Here is a 23,579-nt window from a genome sequence, read left to right as displayed (position 1 = left end):
TTATTAATTGAATAAAAGAACACATGACCATTATCTGGTTGAAAGGTAACAGTACACAAATTGTCAAGAATTTGGATTCATCTTGATCTAAATGCCAAACATCTGAAAAACATTAACAGGAAAGAATGTCGGGATTCAGATAATCCAATGATTCATGGGCCCAAGCAGCAGCTGCCAAAGAAAGTCACACTATTCTAATTCCATGTCCCAATTGACTAAAGTAATCTTTAACGATTTAGCATTGCACATGGTATTAAAATGTCATTAAACATCAGGCATTAATGTCATGTGATATACTCAGTTTTCAAATGACGCAACTCTTTCTGGAGAAACATCTTCCATTGGAGGAGCTTCACCAGGCTTTCATTGGTTGCAATATCTCACTTTTAAATGATCCCTGCTCTCATTGGGCACATGACAGGACTACATGGGCATCCCAGGTAGTTTAATCACCCACCAGGTGTTAGGTGTCAAATAGTTGTAGCAATTCAACAATGGACAGTTCGTATATTTACATTCAAATTTTTGTGTTAAGTTTGGGCAATTAAAATGAATAGTCCCATCTGATTTTGTTGCACAGATTGTCAAAACCTACTATTTTCTCCATATCCCACCTCACATTTTGACACTGATACAATATATCATAACAGTGCCTCATTCCTTCTAGTTCATCATTCAAAGATATTAATACTTTGACAACATTTGACAGGGCCCTAGTTCATTTGTATTTGACAACCAGACATTCAGTGGTGTTACTTGGAAGCCATTAAAAGCAGGAATCTATGTGAATTCCCCAGTCGTGAAGAAGACACTGACCTATTGTTGAGCTGCTGCAGCTGTCCAGACAGACCAGATTTGATTTGCAAATCTCTTGGTTCACAAATCAAACTCTGCATGAACACTTAACAAATCACCAGTTAGCTCAACTTATTTCAAGAAGAATCACAAATATATTTGTGGTCTAGACTGTACTGAGAGGCTTATTTCAAATGATTTACGTAATTTTCATTTGAATTATTCGTTATGATAAGCATTATTGGTTCTTCCTTATTTCTTCCATTTGACCTGCATTGTTGGCGATTCTGACTTTCTAACAACAGCTGTGCTGCTGCCAAGATTTGTTTAGTTACAAGTTCAGACTGATGTTAATCCAAAGTAAAATGAGTTGAATGAGCAAACCCAGTTTTGTCAAATGACTATTGTTATTTAGCCACTGTGAGTCTAGTAAAAACACATGTTTTAAAATAAATACTGTAGACCCTCATTATAACGGGCCATTCGGGGTGGGGGGGTGAATGGTGTCTGTCATTGCCAATGATACATTATAACCGAGCAAGGTATTGTCATTGTATGTAGTTGAAACAGAATAGCAGATGATGGTTAATGCACAAAAGGACACAAAGTGCTGGAGTAACTCAGCAGGTCACTGGCGAACATGGATAGATGACATCTGGACCCATTTCAGACTGATTTAGTCTGCTGAGTTACTTCAGTACTTTGTGTCATTTCATCTTACAACTAGGCGCCATGCTGCTGGCCTGCACAAGCAAGCCCTTCTTCACCAGTTGACATTGGCTTTTGTCGCGTCTTACATTGTGGTCCCTGGTAGTCAGTTCTTTCTTCAGCTGCTGCCAATGACAGGACGTGCTCGAGCACCATGTGGCTCCCTCCCCACTCACCTGCCGCTGCTTCCAAGGTGGAGTATGTCGGCGACTCTGGTGGGGGGAGGAGGATAAAGAGGATAAGGAGGAAATGTTGCCTTGAACCATGGCTGTGGAGGCGGGGGTGTACATTTGGAAATTGTCGCCAGTGTGTAAAATAGTGCAAGTGTGTGGGGTGATTGCTGGTCGGCACAGACACGGTAAGCCAAATGATTCGTTTCCACACTGTCTCTCTAAAATCTACAGTCTAAATTTGAAAGTCACCTATCCTTTTTCTCCAGAGATGGTGCTGACCTGCTGAATTACTCCAGCATTTTGTGTCTATTTTTAACATACTTCATTGTCTTGCATATGAAATTGAGTCATGGTCATGTGAGGAGACAGACTATCTGCAAAAAAAATGTAGACACAAGAAATGGCAGAATCTGTTTGCAAAGCTGTCCTTTTAATTTCAAACTGATTACTGCGTTCAATGTATATTAGAGCAGATATTCTGAAGACTTTTCTTGTTTTTAAATATGGCTGCTACTTCCACATAGTTTTATAACCCTTGAATAATCCTTAACAATGATTGTGAAAATCAATCACAATTGTGAAGATCAATCAATTTAAGGGATTCTGAAAAAGGATTTTTGATTCGGCCTGACATTTTTCTCTCCACAAAATGTTGCCTTGAACCATTGAACCATTCCAGCACTTACTGTTCTTATTATTGTTATTTGTAGTTTTGTTGATTGTGACTTTGAAGTGAAGAAAATTCATTCCTACAAATCTTCTATTGTTTTCCATTAGCCAATATTCCACGTCAATTGTAGGTTATCAATTCTGTACAAGCCAACGTCATAATTTCTGGGAGTTTGTTAATGTTCTCCTGATTGTTTTTCTTTCACAGCAAAGCTGCCATTGAATGAAACCCCCCTGCTTCTTCCCAATTGTTATTGGTTTATCCACCACTGACTAAAGCTAGTTACATGGTACTACAATCAATAACACATCAATATCTATAATTTTGCCCATAATGAGCAAAATTATTTGGAAAGGCAGGACAACACTATGAAATGTTGGCATAGTTAATAAAAACAAATTAAGGAATATTGAATGAGACTGCAGTCTCATGGTAAATGAGAAATACATTATTTATTTAACCATTTGATTCAAGCAACTTTGTGTGCTATCAATCAAGAAATTCCAAGTATCATTGATCTTTGAAGCCAGCAGCAGATGGCAGTAATGAGATGCCACCCCTCCCCCACCTTCCACCCGGCATTCAGGAAAGATTTGCAAACACGGCAGATTTGCAGGTGGTGGGTGGTGTAGAGAGGTGAAGCAACAGAGCTGGTATGGTATTGTAGGTAGGGGTAAAGTGAACTGACAATCTTTTTTTCACCCAGAGAGTTGTGAATCTGTGGAATTATCTGCCACAGAAGGCAGTGGAGGCCAATTCACTGGATGTCAAAGTCAAAGTCAAAGTCAAATTTATTTGTCACATGCACCCGAAGATGCAGTGAAAAGAATTTGCCAGCAGCGATTCACTTAAAAAAAGAACACACAATACACAATAGAATTTAATACAAACATCCACCACAGCATTCTTCACTGTGGTGGAAGGCAATAAAGTTCAGTCAGTCCTCCTCCTTTTTTCACCCGTGGTCGTGGCCATAAACCCTCCGTAGTCGCCGCTACGGACGGCCCGATGTACAGGCCGTTTCGTTGGGATGATCAAACCTCCGACGTCGGGACGATCGAACACACTCCACGGCTTGGAGTGCCCGAATCGGCAATTTCCTACTGGAGACCGCGGCTTCAGGATGTTATAGGCCGCAGGCCGGCGGTCGGAGCTCTTCTCCGGCGATCCCCGGCAAGGGATCCCAGACTCTGGATGGTAAGTCCACGCCTTGCCCGCGACTAGAAGCTCCGCAGACCACAGCCCCATTGTGCCAAAGTCACCAGGCCAGCGATCAGAGCACTCCTTTCTGGCGACCCCCAGCAAGGGTTCGCCGGCTCCGCGATGGAAAAGTCCACGCTGTGCCCGCGGTTGAAGCTCTTGGGCCCGACTCCGGGAAAGGCCACTCCGATCCAAGCTGTTAGGCCATGAGAGGCGAGGCAGAGAAGGGTTACTGAATAACGGTTTCCCCCTTTTCCCCCCACACCACCCCTCACACAAGACACATCGAGAAACACCGGAAATTTATTAAAGGGAGGGTTAGATATAGCTCTTAGGACTAATGGAATCAAGGGATAGTTAGAGATTGGTAGATATTGTGGGGATTACAGAGACATGGCTGTAGGAGGATCGGGACTGGGAACTGCATATTCAAGATTCAAAATTCAAGAGATTCAAGAGATTCAAGATTCAAGACAGTTTATTGTCTATTTAGGGTCATACGTCCTATAGAAAGGACAGGCAGGTGGGCAGAGGAGGTAGGGTAGCTCTGTTGGTGAGGGACGAAATTTAGTCCCTTGCGAGGGGTGACATAGGGACTGACAATGTAGAGTCGCTGTGGAGAGAATTGAGGAATTCTAAAGGTAAGAAGACACTAATAGGAGTTATCTACAGTCCCCCAAACAGTAGCCTGGATATAGGGTGCAAGTTGCATCAGGAGTTAAAATTGGCATGTAACAAAGGTAATGCCACTGTGGTTAAGGGAGATTTCAATATGCAAGTAGACTAGGAAAATCAGGTTGGTTCGTGACCCCAAGAAAGGAAGTTTGTAGAGTACCTCCGAGATGGATTCTTAGAGCAGCCTGTACTGGAGCCTACCAGAGTGAAGGCAATTCTGGATTTAGTGTTGTCTAATGAACCAGATTTAATAAAGGGATCTCAAGGTAAAGGAACCGCTAGGAGGTAGTGACCATAATATGATAAGTTTGAATCTGCAATTTGAGAGGGAGAAGGTTAAATCAGATGTGTCAGTGTTGCAGTTCAACAAAGGGGACTATGGAGGCATGAGAGAAGAGCTGGCCCGGGGGACTGGAAAAGGATCCTAGCAGGAATGACAGTGGAACAGCAATGGCAGGAATTTCCGGGCATAATCCAGAAGATGCAGGATCAGTTCATTCCAAAGAGGAAGAAATATTGGCTGACAAGGGAAGTTAGGGATGGAATAATAGTGGCTGACAAGGTAAGTTAGGGATGGAATGAAACTAAAAGAAAAGGTGTATAACATAGCAAAGAGTAGCGGGAAGCCACAGGATTAGGAAACTTTCAAAGGACAACAGAAGGTAACAAAAAGGGCAATACGGGGTGAAAAGATAAAGTACGAGGGTAAGCTGGCCAAGAATATAAAGAAGGATAGTAAAAGCTTCTTTAGGTATGTTAAGAGAAAAAGATTAGTAAAGACAAATGTGCGTCCCTTGAAGGCAGAAACAGGTGAAATTATTATGGGGAACAAGGAAATGGCAGAAGAGTTGAACAGGTACTTTGGTTCTGTCTTCACTAAGGAAGTCACAAACAATCTTCCAGATATACTAGAGGACAGAGGATCTAGGGAGACAGAGGAACTGAAAAAAAATTGCATTAGGCGAGAAATAGTATTGGGTAGACTGATGGGACTGAAGGCTGATAAATCCCCAGGGCCTGATGGTCTGTATCCCAGGGTACTCAAGGAGGTGGCTCTAGAAATTGTGGATGCATTAGTGATAATTTTCCAATGTTCTTTTGATTCAGGATCAGTTCCTGTGGATTGGAGGGTAGCTAATGTTATCCCACTTTTCAAGAAAGGAGCGAGAGATAAAACGGGGAATTATAGACCAGTTAGCCTGACATCGGTGGTGGTGAAGTTGCTGGAGTCAATTATTAAAGAAGTATTAACAGCGCATTTGGATAGCAGTAAAACGATTGGTGCAAGTCAGCATGGATTTATGAAGGGGAAATCCTGCTTGACTAATCTTCTGGAATTTTTTGAGGATGTGACAATTAAAATAGATGAAGGAAAGCCAGTGGATGTAGTGTATCTGGACTTTCAGAAAGCCTTTGATAAGGTCCCACACAGGAGATTAATGGGCAAAATTAGAGCACATGGTATTGGGGGTGGGGTATTGACATGGATAGAGAATTGGTTGTCAGACAGGAAACATAGAGTAGGAATAAACGGGTGCCTGTCGGAATGGCAGGCATTGGCGAGTGGAGTGCCGTAAGGCTCGGCGCTGGGGCCACAACTATTTATAATATATATTAATGATTTAGATGATGGGATTAAAAGTAACATTAGCAAATTTGCAGATTACACAAAACTGGGTGGCAGTGTGAACTGCGAATAGGATGCTAGGAGGTTGCAGGGTGACTTGGACAGGTTGAGTGAGTGGGCAGATGCATGGCAGATGCAGTATAATGTAGATAAATGTGAGGTTATCCACTTTGACGGCAAGAACAAGGAGGCAAATTATCATCTCAATGGTGTCAGATTAGGAAAAAGGGAAGTGCAACGAGATCTGGTACACAAGTCACTGAAAGTAAACATGCAGGTTCAGCAGGCAGTGAAGAAATCTAATGGCATCTTGGCCATAACGAGAGGATTTGAGTATGGGAGTAAAGAGGTCCTTCTGCAGATGGACAGGGCCCTGTTGAGACCACATGTGGAGTATTGTGTGCAGTTTTGGTCTTCTAATTTGAGGAAGGACATCCTTGTGATTGAGGCAATGCAGCGTAGGTTCGCAAGGTTAATTCCTGGGATGGCGGGACTGTCATATGAGGAAAGATTGGAAAGACTGGGCTTGTATTCACTGGAATTTAGAAGGATGCGAGGGGACCTTATAGAAACATTTAAAATTATAAAAGGACTGGACAAACTAGATGCAGCAAAAATGTTCCTAATGTTGGGAGAGTCCAAAACCAGGGGCCACAGTCTAAGAGATGAGAAAAAACGTTTCCACCCAGAGAGTTGTGAATTTGTGGAATTCTCTGCCACAGAAGGCAGTGGAGGCCAATTCACTGGACAAATTTAAAAGAGAGTTAGATAGAGCTCTGGGGGCTAGCGGAATCAAGAGATATGGGGAGAAGGCAGGCATGGGTTACTGATTGTGGTTGATCAGCCATGATCACAATGAATGGTGATGCAGGCTCGAAGGGCCAAATGGCCTTCTCCTGCACCTATTTTCTATGTTTCTATGTTTCTATGATATGGGGTAAAAAGCAGGAACAGGGTACTGATTCTGGATGATCAGCCATGATCATATTGAATGGTGGTGCTGGCTCGAAAGGTCGAATGGCCTACTCCTGCACCTACTTAATATCTTACTATGTTTCTAATCTTGAATTAAAATATGATGAGGAGATCAAAGGACGAGCAGGGTACAGTTTACCAATCAACGGAGAATGGGAAGGAGAGAATGCAGGGCCGAAAGATGTAATTGGTTAGACCAGCAATCAAGAGAGAGTTTAAATGATGAAGAGAGACTGCAAAGAAAAAAAACCAGAAACATTGCTGTCAACTTCAGTTAGAATGCCAAATGAAATATCAAGGCTAGAATGGGATTGTTAAACCCTTTAAGAAGAATAGATGGGCGAGACCATGGGGCTTAAGTAGAGAATAGGCCAATAGTTGGGAGTTATGCATTATCATAAATGATTAAGGAGCAAAAATATTAAAAAGAGGAAATTGGATCAGAGAGAACGTACAGCAAAAGGTTTGGGATATGGTTGGAGTTAGGGAGGGGAAATTGTCAGCTGATAGTAGCAGAAGGTTTATATGACGGGAAACAGTCTTCCTATTAATAACTCAGAAGCAGCATTACAGAAACTCAGTCTAATATCAGCCTAATACATTTGTTCGCTTCCTCGTTTAGCTGCAGGTAGTCTGAACTCTGAAAACCAAGATAGCCAGTATTAAGTATAAATCAAGGACTCAAATGCAGTTTTGGACCATAATTTAAATATTCCCTCAAAAGCAGAGACATGTTACATAAACTACCCCCATGAAAATGAGGGCAAACATGTACATGACAGAATGAGGTCACATTACACGAATTGAAATTTCTTATCCCGTCATCCAAGCCTCTTCTGTGAAGGTGGGTGAATGTGTATCCTTTTCTTTCCCTTGCTAAGTGATTCCTTATCATTATTTAAAAGAAATATGATAATGTGTAAATACCATTAGAATTTATTTTTTCGCTTTGAAGCACACAAACAATTACAGTGATATTTGACAAATGGACAAAGGCAGCAGCTCTATTGTGCACAACGTCAAAGATGACGAGGGAAGTAGTGGGAAATGGGCCTAATGTGGGCAAATGGGATTAGCTTGGCATTGCTGTCGGCATGAACAAGATGGGCCAGAAAGACCATTTCTGTGCTTTACATGTCTATGATTATGTGAGGCAAATAACCAGGTAGTCTTTTGTTATGTCCGTTGTGGGAGGAATTTTAACCAGAATATCAGATTAAACGCTCTTCCCTCCTTTGCTTTCGGTCTTGGGATATGAGGTTTCATTCCATTCACAGTGTTATAAATGTCTATAGGCTGGAATACCTATGATTAATTTCTATATTATCAGATATAATGTTTGTGATACAACTATCCGTAATCCTATGTTCTGGATGTGGGCTGAGGGCTTGATAAACTGACCCCCCAAAGTCAATGGAGTGGAAGGTAATCCTGCTCTCACATTGAGAAGTAGAAATTACTTGTGCAACATTTATAATTCTAAAGGACCTTGATCACAAAGTATGACATTGTACCATTGTTTTATCAGCTGTTTAGTTGCAAATTCTTACCCTTAATAAAGGGGAGTAGCCGGTTTGAAGAGGCAGGGAAAGAGTTACCAAGTGATATGTGGATACAGGTGAGGTGGGGTTAATTGGCAGTCACCAATTGGGTGGGGAGAGGAAGTGTGGACTTGGCAACAGCGGTTTATAAGTGATAAGTGGAGAACAAAAAGTTGCAAGTAATGGAATCTGATTGAAAAGGAAGGTGAAGAATGGAACTGAACCTGGGGTGGTGGCAGATAGAAATAGCAAAGGGTGAGTACGGGGTGTATTGTGGGAAGAGCGTGAATCCATAAATCTATCCTGGTACATCCCTTTTATTGTTGGCCAAAGCCAATTCCAATTGCCATTTAGCTCGGGTGGAGGATGAGCTAAGGACATTAGAACTGAATGAGCTTATACTTGAGATACAAGACTAATCATGCTACAGGTGCTGTAATGTAACCAGGTTGCTGCACTACTGCTACAGAGAACAGTTGAAGTTGCTGGGAAGCCACTCAGCAAGTTAGCTAAATATTTAGCTGAAATTAAGCATGTGTGCCTATCTGTTGATAATTCCACTGTTGCATATTTATCCATGTAGTTTCAGAAAACTGATTACTTACAGTATAACTATAGGCTTGATCTGTTTTACAGATTTAAAGCAATACATGCCTTCTTAATTTCTAAGGTCATCTGATTCTGCATAGATCTCTGAACCAACCTAACTTTGGCAGGTTAAGTTGCAAACATAACCGCGTTTATAAAGTCTACTAGACCAAGTGCAGACCCGTTGGGTCTGTACCCCCAACGTGTGGTTGTGGGGGGGGGGGGGGGGCGGCATGCAGCATCACACACACTAACTATCCCCCCCCCACCCTGCACTCACGCTAATTACCCCCCTTGATATTATATTAATATTATTAATTTGCTCCTTTTACTCCATAACCACCCTATCTACTGACGCATAGCCCCCAACTTGCAGCCACATCTAGAGAGGGGGGGGGGTGGGGGCGAGGGTAGAGAGTGAGGGCAGAGAGAGAGGGGAGGAGAGAGAGAGGGTGAGAGTGATGGGGAGAGAGAGGGGGTGCTGAGAGGGGGGGTGAGGTAGGGAGCAGGGAGGGGGAGGGAAGAGGGTAGGGGGTGTGGAGGGGAGGGGAGGGGGTTTAGGGGAGGGAGGGTGGGGAGGGTATGGAGGGGAGCAGGGGAGAGAGAGAGAGGGGGGGAGAGAGAGGGGGGAGCAGGGAGGGGGAGGGAGGGTGGAGGGAAGGGGGTAGGGGTGTGTGGAGGGGAGGGGGGTTTAGGGGAGGGACAGTGAGGGAGGGGATGGAGGGGAGGAGGGGGAGAAAAAGAGGGGAGAGCGAGAGAGGGGTGGGGGGAGAGAGGAGAGGGCGGGAGAGGGGGGAGGGGGGGGAGGAGAGGGGGGGAGAGGAGGGGGGAGAGGAGTGGAGTGGTTGGAGGAGAGGGGGTGGGGAGAGAGGAGAGGGGGGAGAGAGGAGGGGAGAGAGAGAGAGAAAGGGAGAGAGACAGGGGGGAGAGAGAGAGAAAGAAAGAGGGATAGGGAGAGAGAGAGAGAGAAAGAGAGAATGCCGTTTTACTCAACCCAAACCCCCCAAACAACCATTTGCAGGCAGTGCTTTTTTCCTCAAACTAACCATAACCATATTTTCATTTTCAAACCAAATTAAGGGTACTGACTCACAGCTGTGTAGACATTTGTTCAGTCATTCAGAGCTCAGACCTCCATGTTGTAGAGACTGATTGAGGCACACCACTTGCAGAGACTGATTGGGGCACACCACTTCCTGGTTTTATAGTCCCTCCCCCCTGCCTCCAGCGGGGGCAGCAGAGAGAAAGGGGAATTTTGTAAAATCATTAATATCTCTGTCATTTTTCATCGACGGGAAAAATCCTCGGCACACATATGGCGGAGGGGGGCTCTGAGCAAGGTGGCCAAAAATGACGGCCGTAGGTGACGGCGTTCTCTCGGATATTGCAGCACAGATCGCCAAAATCGGTCAAGAACAGAGTTTTAGTAATATAGATAACTTACATGCTTCCCATTTTTTTACAAACAGGGCAGTGCAGAAAATTACTTATTTGCACTGCAAAACTGGCATCCTTATTTGTATAAATAAGCCATTAGGGCATTTGAAATTTCATTCATCAAAATTCTGTTTCAATATAGAGCAATGTAGAGCAAGTATCTCTATTAAGATTTTAAAGATAGGTTTAATTGGGTAGTGCTCAGAAACATCAACACTTCAGGCCATGTAATCTGCAGCGTTTATTTCCACTTGTTGTCAATGACATTGAGTTCAAGCAAATATCCAACATGAAAATGCTATTGTGACATTAAGAAGAAACAAACACAATCACAGTTTAGTATCTCAGAATGCATCTTAAGGATGTTACAGGAATTGACTTTTAGTGAGACAAACATATTTTCAAATACCAGTGGTGTGTTTATTGTTTGCTTCACACAGAAAGATTTGTTAATAAAATGGCTGTTCTATTAAAGAGTACACCAGGACCTTGCATTACAATCCTGATACTGACTCCCATGGCTAAGCATGGCTGAAATAAATGCAGAGCATTATTAGTTTTATTCAGACATCCCTAATGGTAAATACAGACAATTGGTGCAGGTTAATAAGGAGTATAATACTTATTAAAGTATTGTCTTTGGAAGTTTGCCAGTGCTGGGCAAAATAAGTGCCAGACCTGTTCTCAGTTCTTTTGACACCACTTTCAGTGAGGCAGCCTGTGCAAATTGGGCTTCTGGAGCTTGCGCAATGTTTTTAAACATTTGATCATCATACCGTTACCAGAAATTTTTTAATGAGCCTTAAATTGTGGTTCCAGTTGTGCCTCAATGCTTTTGTTTCCGGCGCCCACACTGAAGTTCAATAATTATTCTAAACCTTAAATGGAGCTGAAGCCAATTTGTCCCCAACGATCTTGCTAACAGTGGTGCTGTGGGGATAATAAGGCAAATCAGCTTTGATTCAGAGCAATGTACGCATAGAATTCATTATTTGCAAATCATAATATGCATTTACCCCTCCGATGCAAATTGACAAAGCACACTCCCTACAATTTCTTGTAATTGTAGGAACCAAACCTCAAACGGATAACTATAACAATCTGTGCTTTTTGAAGGAATTTATTTACTCTAATGGATTTTTTCTTAATTCTTCCATATTTTATCTTGGTTTTCAAGTTAATACAGTTATACGTTTACAGAAACATGGAAACACTGAGAACTGAGCATGTAGCAAATTTTGAAGGATGACTGAATAAAGAATATTTAGCAATGAAAGCTGAAAATGCTGGCAACATTCAACAGGGAAGGTAGTTTTTTGTGACAAGAGAAACCGTGTTAACATTTCAGGTTGAAGACCTTTCTTCAGAACTGTGAAAGTGAGAAAACAAGTTAATATTTTCTTCCCACAGATGCAGCCTAACCTGCTGAGTATTTCCAGCTTTTTTTGTTTATTATTTCAGATCTCCGGCATCTGTAGTTTTTTGATTTGTAAGTATATTTCGGAGATGTGCATGCACAGGACATTATAATTCCAATAACAAAACTTGAACATGGAAATTCCATGTGCCCTTTATCAGACCTTTCTGTATCATTGCAATTATCTTAATTTCCTGCAGAAGGAAAGAGACAGTGAGTGGCATTAATTATGGTCTTGCTCTTTTGTTATCAGTATAGCTGGCTGATTTAATTATTCTTGTGTTGACTTATCGTAAACTTTTTTTGAGCTGGCATAATATAATTGTTATGTCAATATTGATGTAATTTAATCCGTGTATTCACTTTGTGTAGTTATTTATTATGAATGATAATTTCATATACTGGCTATTTTGGCAGGAATTAAGTTTTATATTAGTTAATGATATTTTCTCGCTTGCTTCCATTGCCTTGATTATTATTTTCTATTCTATTATAAAGCTCCTTATTTGGCCATGACTGTGTTCCAGTTTGCAGGATGAGATTTTAATTTATGTAATATTGATTAGAATTTGAAAACTAATCTAAATAGTCAACGAGGGACAAGGTGCGGCAATCATTGAAATCTGTGTATTCAGACAGACATAAATTTGAAGAACCTGAAAAAGTTATTTGTTCATTTCCCTCCACAGATGCTGCTTGACTTGCTGAGTTCCTCCAACAGTTTGATTTTTTTTCTCTTTATTTAGACCGATTTTTAGTTGATTTAGCTTCTCTTTATTTGGTTTAATTGATAAACATGCGTCACTTTCTTTTTTAAATTGCTTCAACAGGGCTGGCTGACAAGAAAAATAGACATGGCATCACTCTGGATGATGCCGATACAACCTCTTGGACAAACAAACCTGGAGCAGGAGCCATGCTGTCATGTGGAAATTTGCAAGTTGCTCTGATCACTTCAGCCATTTTAATCCTTTTTTGGTAACTTAATTGCACTCCAATTCTGCCGTATACCTTATAGCTCACTTCTAGCTCAATTCTAGAACCATAGTAACACAAAATAATGTAACAGTTTATACAGTCACAGAGTCATACAGTGTGAAAACAGGCTCTTTGGCCCAACTTGCCCACACCGGCCAACATGTCCCAGCTACACTAGTCCCACCTGCCTGTGTTTGTCCCATAACCCTCCAATCCCTGTCCTATTCATGTACGTGTCCAACTGTTTCTTAAATGGTGGGATAATGCCTGCCTCAACTACTTCCACTGGCAGCTCATTCAATTCTGTTCTTCCACCACCCTTTGTGTAAAGAAGTTACCTCTCAGATTCTTATTAAATCTTTTCCCCTTCACCTTAAACTTATGTCCTTTGGTCCTAGATTCCTCTACTCTGGGCATCTACCTGATCTTTCCTCTCATAATTTTATACACCACTATAAGATCACCCCTCATCCTCCTGAGTTCCGAAGAATACAATCCCAGCCTACTCAACCTCTCCCTATAGCTCAGACCCTCCAGTCCTGACAACATCCTCATAAATCTTCTCTGTACCCTTTCCAGCTTGACAACATATTTCCTATAACATGGTGCCCAGAACTGAACACAATACTCTAAATGCAGCCTCGTCAACATCTTATACAACTGCAACATGATCTCCCAACTTCTATACTCAATACTCTGACAGATGAACACCAATGTGCCAAAAGCCTTCCACCATCAAGGAACCATGCACCTGCACTCCTAGATCACTCTGCTCTACAACACTCCAGCACTAGTCCTACCATTTAGTGCCAATGATGGACACTCACTTTTGAAATATTATTTTCTTTGATTATTTAGTTATTCAGAATGTGATGCAAAGAAGATATGGTAGAACTATGTAATTTTATTACAGTGCTTTAAAATATTGATCGTTACAAAGCTTCTTTTCATAATTATTGCTGTAGTGGATTAAAAATGTGAGACCCATTCCTGCTTAAAATAAATGAAATTTAATGCGTATGATTTCACATCACTATCTTCTTCACCCGAGTGCAACTGCCAGGATCAATTAAATTGAAATGTACCACATTATTGTATGTGAGTGCATGGTAAATTTAGCTTTAGTTCCTAAACTCATTTTAGAATTTGTCTGCAGCATTACCTCTGTTCGCTCTTATTGACATTCCATGGATTTTTCATCTCCTTTTAGAATATTTAAAAAAAACGTAGTATATAGAAACTGGCCCTTCGGCCCACAATGTCTCTTCTGACTAACATGTCATATTTCTGCTCACATATTGCTTTTCTCCTTTGATTGGTCTTCTTTTGTAACACTGCCCTTTGAATTGATACCCACTGCATTGGCAGCTTTTGATGCACGTCCTCTGTTCATCAATTTCTTTCTTTGATTGGTATGGAGCATGCTATCTCATTGGGAAGCTAGTTTAATGTGAGTTCCGAATGAAGTGCAATATAAACGTACAGACTTGATCAACTGGGAAAGTGAGTAAAGAAAAAGCAGATGGAATTTAATGCAGACAAATGCAAAATGATGCATTTAAGGAAGTTAAACCAGGGTAAGATATTCACAGTCAAGGGCAGGTACCTGAGGAGTATTGGTAAACAGAGAAACCTTGGGGTACAAGTACATAGTTCTCTGAAAATAGGTAAGATGACGAAGAAGGCATGTTACATACCTGCCTTCATCATCCAAGGCATCGATACAAGAGTTGGGATATCATGTTATACACAATGTTGGTTAGGCCGCATGGAGTCTAGTAGCCACACTACAGGAAAAATGTGAATAGGCTAAACAGCATGCAGAAAAATTCACAAGGATGTAGCCTAGCTTGGAGGGTTTGAGTTATAAGGAGAAATTGGAAAGGTTGGGTCTGCTTTCCATGGCGCAAATGAGCCTACGAGTGACATAGAGGTTTCAAAAATTATAAGGTGCAATATAAGGGGTATCAAAAACTGGATGGTATAGATTTAAAGTGAGAGGGAAGAGTTTTAAAGGGGATTATTTTCACACGATATATTTGTATTGGGATGTGCTTCAGAGGAGATGGTGGAGGCAGGAACAGAAACAACATTCATGAGACATGTCGCTAGGTACTTGAATGAGCACAGCATAGAGGGATATGCTGATGAGTGGGATTAGTATAGAAATATAGACCACTTATGGGCTGATGAGTGGGATTAGTATAGACATAATGGTCAGTATAGATGTGGTCGGCCAAAGGGTCTGTGTCCATACTGCACAATTCTATGACGCAAGAAACCATTACTTAAACGATATAGATAGAATGGAATATACAAGATTCAAAAAAATCATATGACCCCCCCAAGGACATATGAAAGATACTAGAGATCAGAAACAAAAATATTTTGAAGGATACTAGAGATCAGAAGGAAAATGAAGATGCTGCAAATGCTCAGCAGGCCAGGCAGCATCTGTGAAGATAGAGACAGTTAACGATTCATGTGGCATTAGATCAGTATTTTTTGAAGCATGATTAGCATTCAACATAGCAGCCAAATAACACCCAACAAAGCCCTAGAATCTAATATGACAATACACATATTTGTCGTGCAGAGCATGAAAACACTTCAGTCTTCAAGAAATTCTTAGCCAATCCTAATTTTAGTGCTGTATATGAATGAATTTGAAGTTTGCTCATAATTAACGTATTTCTTAAAATCAGTGAGATAACATTAAATGAGGCAAAAAACCCTTTTGTTCACCTAAAACCCAATGTAACTGGTCCTCACCGCCAGTTGCAGCCTTTGCACAATTTCAGACCGCCATCTTTTTTTCCTTCCACATAATGGGGACACAACGGCTCCATGGGTAAGTTCCCTTCCATTTTACAGCTGCTCCGGGCCCGCGGGAAGGGAAAGGAGCGGCACCAGGCCCGCGGGGAGGGAGAGCGCAGGGAGGGACAGGAGCGGGACCCGGGACAAGGAGTTGTAGCCAGTGTGGGGTCTGGGGGCGGGGAGAGGTCGTGCCCACAGAGGAGGGAGAGCGTGGGGAGGGAAAGGAGCGGCACCCGTCACTGCCTCGGCCTCTCCCTCCCACTCCCCAGGCTCCGCACCGCTCGGCCCATCCCCCATCACAGCCCCAGTCTCAAGTACAATTTCATCACAGACGTAGAGGAGAAAACGGGGCCGGCGGTGCTTTTCAGCGAGATCCAGAGGAGGTGAGGAGGGAGAGTGGGGGCATTGAGGGAGAAGAGGTGGTAGGGAGGGAGAGGAAGGGGGAGTGGGGGAGATAGGGAATGGGGGAGAGAAGGCGAGGAGGGCAGTGGGGGAGGTGAGGAGGTAGAGTGGGGGGGGGGGTTGGATAGGAGGGAGATCAGGAGTGCGGGAGTAGGAGGATAGAGGGAGAGGAGGGGTGTATGGAGGGTGTATGGAGGGTGACTGAGGGTAGGGGAAAGAAGAGGGAAGGAAAGATGAAGGAGGAAGTGGGGCAGGGGAGGAGGAGAGGGGAAAGACGAGGGAGGGTGAAGAGGAAGGGGAAGAGTTCTGCATGATGAGGGGGAATGGAGGAGGATAGGGGTAGGAAGAGGGATGGCGTATAGGGATGGAGAGGCAATGGAAATATTAAATGCAAAGTTATTAACTTTAATTTAACTTCTGCCGTCAGCCGAGCATGCACAATTGGGGGCTATGGCTCAGTGGTAGAATATTGCACTGGGAAATCAGGCCTCCCGTGTGATAGGGACCCAATGGGTCGTACTTAGTCTAGTTATCCATAAAAATTACTTTCGTTTAACTTAGTTTAGAGTTGCAGCCTGGAAACAGGCCGTTCAGTCCATCGAGGCTACGCCGACCAGTGCTTACCCGCACACCAATTCTATCCTGCACACTAGGGACATTCTTTACAGAAACCAATTAACCTACAAACTTGCACGTCTTTGGAATGTGGGAGGAAGCTGGAACACCTAGAAAAAACCCATGCGTTTACAGAGAGAATGTACAAAGTTTGTACAGACAACGCTCGTAGTCAGAATCGAACCCAGGCACTGTAAGGCCACCACTCTACCACTGCACAACTGTGCCACCCTCATGAAAGACCAACATTTGTTGGATTCTAAATTAAAAAGTTTTAGCTGATTTTTTTTTATACATGGGTATTCACCCTATGAAATATTTAAAATGTGTCTTTAATTTACTGTATTGAGGCTCTTAAATGGTTGCAGTAACAGGACTCCTAAAAAATAATCAACACAGCAAGCACACCATTCACTCTGCAAATAGATTTTATTTAAGAAGAGGCCTCTCCATCTGCAATTAACAGTATGCATAACTGAAAGTATATCAACATTTCATTAAGGGGCAGATTAGTGGCACCGCAGTAGTCCTGCCTTACAATGCCAAGGACCCGAGTTCGATCCTGACTACGGGTGCTTAGCTGTACGGAGTATATATGTTCTGCCTGTAACTGCATGGGATTTTTCTGGGTGCTCGGATTCCACCCACATTCCAAAGACGTACAAGTTTGTAGGTTAAGTGGCTTCAGTAACATTGATAAATTGTACTGTGTAGGATAGTTTTAGTGTACAGGGTGATCACTGATTGGTGCAGATTTGGTTGGCTGTCGGGCCTGTTTCCGCGCTATATCTGTAAAATCTGAAGTCTGTCAGTCAAAGCAGAGTGATATGTTCAGAAAAATACAGTGAGTGATGAATAGTTATATAATGCAGATTTTGTCCTGCACTCATTCCATCTCCCCTCAACCCCCACCCCCCCCCCCCCCCCCCCCATCCACTCTTCGTGGCTCTCTGGCGGCGCAGCCATTACTGCCTATTGGGTTCCCATTGTGACGTGGAACACGCAGGTATTACTGTGCTGGCACAGATGACGGGCACAGCAAATGGAAAGGGGATTTATTGGAGCTTAAAATGTGAATAACTCTTAAAATATAACAACAATTTAAATGTTGAAGATGAGATTTATTCAGTCCATTCTTTCTTGTTGTGTCTCTTGCGTGTTCTGCAGCCGGGGGAGGGGGACGGCTTCAGGCGGGGCCTGTCGGTGGCCGGCGGGGAGAGCGCTGCCGTAATCTACTGCAGCCTAATGATGTAGGACGCTCCCCCCGGCCACCGACAGCCCCCTCCTGAAGCCGTCCCACTACCCCACTGCGAGACGCTCCCCCCCCACTGGTCTCAGGCTGAAGCCGTCCTGTCCCCAGTTGCTGGATGCTCCCTCCCCCGCCCCAATCACCGGATCCCGCCTGAAGCCGTCCCCGTCCCCAGCTCAAGGACACAGGAGTGTTGTGGGGAGAGGGGGGATGTGGGGGAGGGGATGTGTAGGGGAGGGGGGGGAGTGTGTGTGGGAGGGGGGGATGGCGTGTGTGTGACAGGGGGGAGGAGGGTTTGTGGGTGGGGGTGTGTGCGGGGTGGTTTATGTGGGGAGAGGTGTGTGTAGAGGAAGGGGGTGTGCATGAGGTGGGGTGTGGGCAGGGTGTGCGGGGAGGGAGGATGTGGGAGGGGGAGAGGGGAGGTTTTGGGGAAGGGCGTGTGTGGGCGGGGTTGTGGGGACGGGGGTGTGTGGGTGCGGGGGGGGTGGGGAGAGAGCTCAGAGAAAAGACATGGGTTGTGGCGAGAGGGCGGTATCACGGGGAGGGGGGCAGGAGCCAGCGAGGGGGACTAGAGGGGAAGGGGCTGTAGCTGACAGTGCGATGGGAACTCACAGTGGTCGCTGGACACTGGACGTTCTCATCCGCCGGGATCAGATTCTCCACTTTCCGTTTGACGACATCTCCCGTGCTAGGCTGCGCCGGCCTACCGATCCCTCCGAAAATTGTGTCCGGTTGGAAACCTCCGCCGGCCATCCTCAGCTCCAATAAAGACGCGATGGCGCAGGAAGGGGCAGACCATCCTGCGGAGTGACAGGAGAAAAGACCAATTCACGCACCGCTGAACGGCAGGAGAGGAGATCGATCTGCGCACGCGCGGTTTTTAAGATTTTTTAAACCTCGCTAACTTTTACATTAGACTACCAATCGGAACGAAACTTGGTGCAATTGCAACACAGGAGAACGGTGAGCCAGCTGGCGAAAAATCGTAGCGCTATCGCGTACCGTTTTTGCACAAATAGAATGACCGCGCAAACCAAAAGATAACAAGATCAGAGCTTTAGTTATGTATAGATATTATCTCCAAATGATGTGCATAAAATCAATGAGTTACTGATAGCAATGTCATCGCTTGGCTTGAATTGACAAAAGTGTTATGCAATCTTCCCCTCCTTGGCCAGAAATAATGATGTCCTTGCATACAGTCAATAATGTTTGAAGCAGTGTTATTATAGGACGATTGACATTATGTTTATAAAAATTAATTATGAATGTTGTTACAGAAAAGCATTATTTTAATATAATTTATACAAGAAGTAAAATATAATTATTAATGTTGTGCAATCAAATATTATTGTTGTGATTTTATCACTTTCGCATTTGACTAAATTGTAATTAAGATTAAATATATGGGGAATTAATTCATATAGAATATGTTGCTTTTTCTATGCTAATATACTTTCATTACCATTATAAATGGAGTGTTGAATTATATTATTGTTTGCTATCATGATGCAGGAAACGTGCACATTTATATACTTATAGAATTAACAATTCTAAACAGCTAATGCCATCAATTAATTAAATTACACCCTGTAATATAAAATATTATTTCACCTGCTAAACAAACTATTTTCTTCAACACTGAAGCTGAAATTTTCTGTTTTACACTAAACCATTATTAAGTGTGCAATGACACAGTTACCATATTATGTGAATATGTTAAATAACATTTTCTTAGTGTGTGATTAATTGATTTGACAGCTGTAATGAACAATTAATTATTTCAGCTTAGTTTATTCTGAATAAAAAGTCAATAGTGTAGTCATATGCGGCAGTTGAGGAAACACAATCTGCCACAGGCAATGATGGTTCAGCTTTATACTGCCATCATAGAGTCTGTCCTCACCATCTCCATCATGGTCTGGTTTGGCTCAGCCACCAAGGATGACATCCAGAGGCTGCAGCGCATCGTTCGATCAGCCGAGAATCATCTCGCAGCGCACCATTCAATCAGCCATTGATGGGGGAAGGTTGGCTGCAACCTTCCCCCCCATCAACGAACTGTACACTGCAAGGGCTAGGAAGCAAGCAGGTAAGGTCATCTCTGGCACCTCTCTCCCTGGTCACAAACGTTTTGAAACACTTCCCTCTGGAAGGCGACTCCGGACTGTCAAAGCCTCCATAGCCAGACATAAAAACAGCTTTTTTCCACAAGCAGTAGCTCTACTCAACAGCCAAATATCTGTAGCCTCCATTTGCTCTGGTATTTTATTTAATTCTTCACATGTTTAAATTATAATGTTTTATTTTTAATTGTTTACTGTATATCATGTCGTTATTTGCGAGCAAAGCACCAAGGCAAATTCCTTGTATGTATACATACTTGGCTAATAAAATTTATTCAATTCAATTCAATTCAAAATATTGAACCAGACTGAATTATATACCATAATGTGTGGAAGCTACAGTTACCTAGTTATAACTATGCCATATGTGCTGTTAACTCCTTTAATCACTTTAAATAATAATTATAATGTTCAAGCCAGTAACTTCTAATGTGGAAAATGGAAACTGTGTTTTTGATGTGATGCAGTTTTCTACTGTTGAGTGATAAAAATATTCAAGAAACAAGCATTAAGGATTGCTCAGGATTCTGAAGAGCGTTGATACAATTTGTGTTTGTACGAATAGATGTGCAGAGTGCAAGCTGATTCTGCTGTGAAATTAGTTCTAGTTAATTATGAAAACATATCTTGGTGTCTGATATATCATGAGAATGTCATGTTTGTCATAATTCAAAGATGGGTCTTCGGAACATTTTTGTTTAGAACTATTTGTTCAGATCTTTCTGAATGAACCAAAGGCCAAAGGACAAAGGCTTAGGACAAAGATCGGTATTAAAAATGTGAATTGTTCGTAATTTAAAACATGTGTATCTGACTAAAATAATCTCTGCGTTATAGCTCAAATTCGTCTGTGACAAAACTGGCCTAATAGAGTATTTTACACTTATGGAGAATGTGCACAAGATGTACAATCTTGAAGTATGTTGGATTTTACTAACTTCTTAATTATGTTAATGAATACAAGTAGAGCACAGTATGTTGATAGTTAGAGAGATCTGAAAGGTTACAATGGAACAAGCAAGAAGGTAAAACTAAGGACAAGGTCAAGATCAACCATGATATTATTGAATGATGAAGCAGACTGAAGACCATTCTTGCTCCTACTTTCTCCATATTCTTCTTTTCAAACTGGTTAAAATTAATAAAATGGTTAAAAAATATTCATCACATTTAACAAAACAAATGCCAAGATTGGGATGAGAAACCAAATTTACTTTTCAGGCCAATTCGAAATGGTGTCCTATCTATTCCGCAATCTTAACATCAGCAAGTCCTCTGTCCCATTAGGTCTAACTTGTCTAACCTATTCCCGATTAACAAATTTATTCACGTTCCATATTTTCACTATATCTGGATGACACATTTTCATTTGAATTTCCCATTTAATTTCTCTTAGATTGGTGACCTGTGAGACAGCAGCATTCCAAGATAGTTTTCTCAGTTTCTTGGTCTCAGCATGCCAAGCAATCTTCATGTTCTACAGAGAAGTATATCTGACTTTACCTATTCTGACAAATTGTAAATCCAGTCCTACTCAAATATTCATCAGGAAAATGCTGAGTAAAACAATTGACAAAATAACAATTGTTTTTTGTGGAAATCATTTCCAATGTTTCTCAGAAAATAATTTTCCGATCGTTACTTAATGCATGTATATTTGTTCATTTTAACACACTCTTTGGTCCTTTGTGAACAATAGAATTAAAATATTTGATTCTACCTACATTTTTGATCCAGCCAGAATTTTTTGGAACTGGATCATGTACTCCTACACTGTCTTCTCTTCATTGTCAATGACAATGCTGTCAGCCTGCTTAATTATAATGAATAGATATGTACTGTAATGCCTGTAAATTTGCCAAGTGTCCAATTCCTTCAGGGGCACAGGGTTCTACTCTTGTGTTAACTTCTAGATGAGTAACTATGAACATTTCAGCCCATATAACTTTTATGCATTGAAAAGAAACAGTAGTTATAAATTCCTTAAAATATGTCAAATATCTTTCTGCTTAAAGCAAGGAAAAAGGAAGTCATTTTCCATCTTGAGAATTTAGCGAGCATATGTGTAAGATTATTACCTCGAGAGTACATTCATTTTCTGTTCACATGGCATTCCCTGAGCAGGAACAGATGCACATCGGGTTGATCTCAGCTTTGATTTACAGCATTAAATCTTTACTTTATGGTTCCATGTATACAACAAGAAGAATCACATAAACAGAAGTATAACTAGATTGCACTCAATCATAAACAGAATTCTCGTGGGATAAGCAATGTGTTAAAAACATACTGTTATCTAAGACAGAACAGTTTTTTCCAATAAAAGGAAAATTGATACAGAAAGTTGTGATAATGATGCATGTATTAAATGGTTTTAGTGAAATGCTGAAATCTTTAGCATTTGGATTTCCCATGAGACAAGTTCAGTAATGCTCTAACCAAAACAAATATTCAACTTTCTGTCAAAAGTTTCATACTTGTAAACCAACCACATCCTCACAAAAATGCAGATTGTTTTCTTAAAGCCTTCCATTAGTGCTGTGAATCGGAAACCTAGACCTGACAGCAGATGCAGCAAGGATACAGGAAGGAATCCCAGAATGATCATGGCAGAGGCACTTCTGATATTTGTCTTCATGTTTTGTTTATAACTGAGCAATAAGTTGCAGATACCTGCTGAATATGGCAAAATAGTCTGTAGTTTTAAAAGGATTTAAACTGGGGGCAGGTAGATATCCTGGGAGAGAAAGGGTTGTAAATGTGATGGAGTGAGTGGGGGTTACAATTAGAAGATGAGGAGGATTAATTGGGAGGGGCGGAGAATGTGTTCAAGACAAACAAAGAGACCCAATGGAGGACAGTAATGACCTCTGCTCCAACCTCAGTATGTTTTTACAGTATCCCTCTGATGGGTACATTTGAGTTATGTATAATTAATTATGTACATTTAAGTTATGTAAATAATTATAGGAAAGTATTGGCCTTTTGGCCAATTCTTAGGGAACACAACAAATGAGTGCTGAATCTTAAATACGTTCTTCAATCCCTGTATTTGTGTATGCAAACCAAAGCCTTATCCAGTGCTCACTGGCTATTAGGGGAAGTGACTCAAAATCTGCTGATATTCTATGGTAACCAAACCGAGTAATCAAAGAGACATTGGCCTGGAATCATTCTGCAATTAATATTATCTTCCCCCACCTCCACCAAATCTCAGCACCGAAGCTCTAAGACTTCTCCATCCAGTGAAATAATGGGTCGCCACTACTTCACAGGACAACCCCTGATGATCAAAATATCTAATGCTCATTTGGAAATACCTGCATGCAAATATGGAGAAAAATGTACAGTCCAGAATACGGGGTACCACAGGAATCCACAAAGTGTCATCAGCAGCCACAACGTTGTCCTCTGAATAAAATTACAATCATACAAAATTAATAAACTAGATGAACTCAAATAAATGCGAGAATCGCTATTTGCAAGGGGGAAAGGAGTTATTCCTGTTTCAGGTTAAAAAACAAACATTATTTTTTGCCTTATATGATTATAGACTGTAGAATTTACACACTTATGGTGTAAAAGC

General features: G+C 41.8%; 1 protein-coding gene across 1 annotated transcript in view; it reads left to right on the top strand.

Annotated features, from left to right (window-relative positions):
• Positions 1-12,949, top strand: part of gpc5 (glypican 5) — a 650,538-nt gene extending 637,589 nt beyond the window's left edge. Inside the window, exon 8 of the mRNA XM_033022927.1 lies at positions 12,637-12,949. Coding sequence (XP_032878818.1) covers positions 12,637-12,788 — 152 coding nt within the window. The 3' untranslated portion in view covers positions 12,789-12,949. The remainder of the gene's footprint in view (positions 1-12,636) is intronic.
• The last annotated feature ends 10,630 nt before the right edge of the window (positions 12,950-23,579 follow it).

This window comes from Amblyraja radiata, chromosome 6, assembly GCF_010909765.2.
Source record: "Amblyraja radiata isolate CabotCenter1 chromosome 6, sAmbRad1.1.pri, whole genome shotgun sequence".
NCBI classification, from domain to species: domain Eukaryota; kingdom Metazoa; phylum Chordata; class Chondrichthyes; order Rajiformes; family Rajidae; genus Amblyraja; species Amblyraja radiata.
This window is presented reverse-complemented; position numbering and strand designations above follow the sequence as displayed.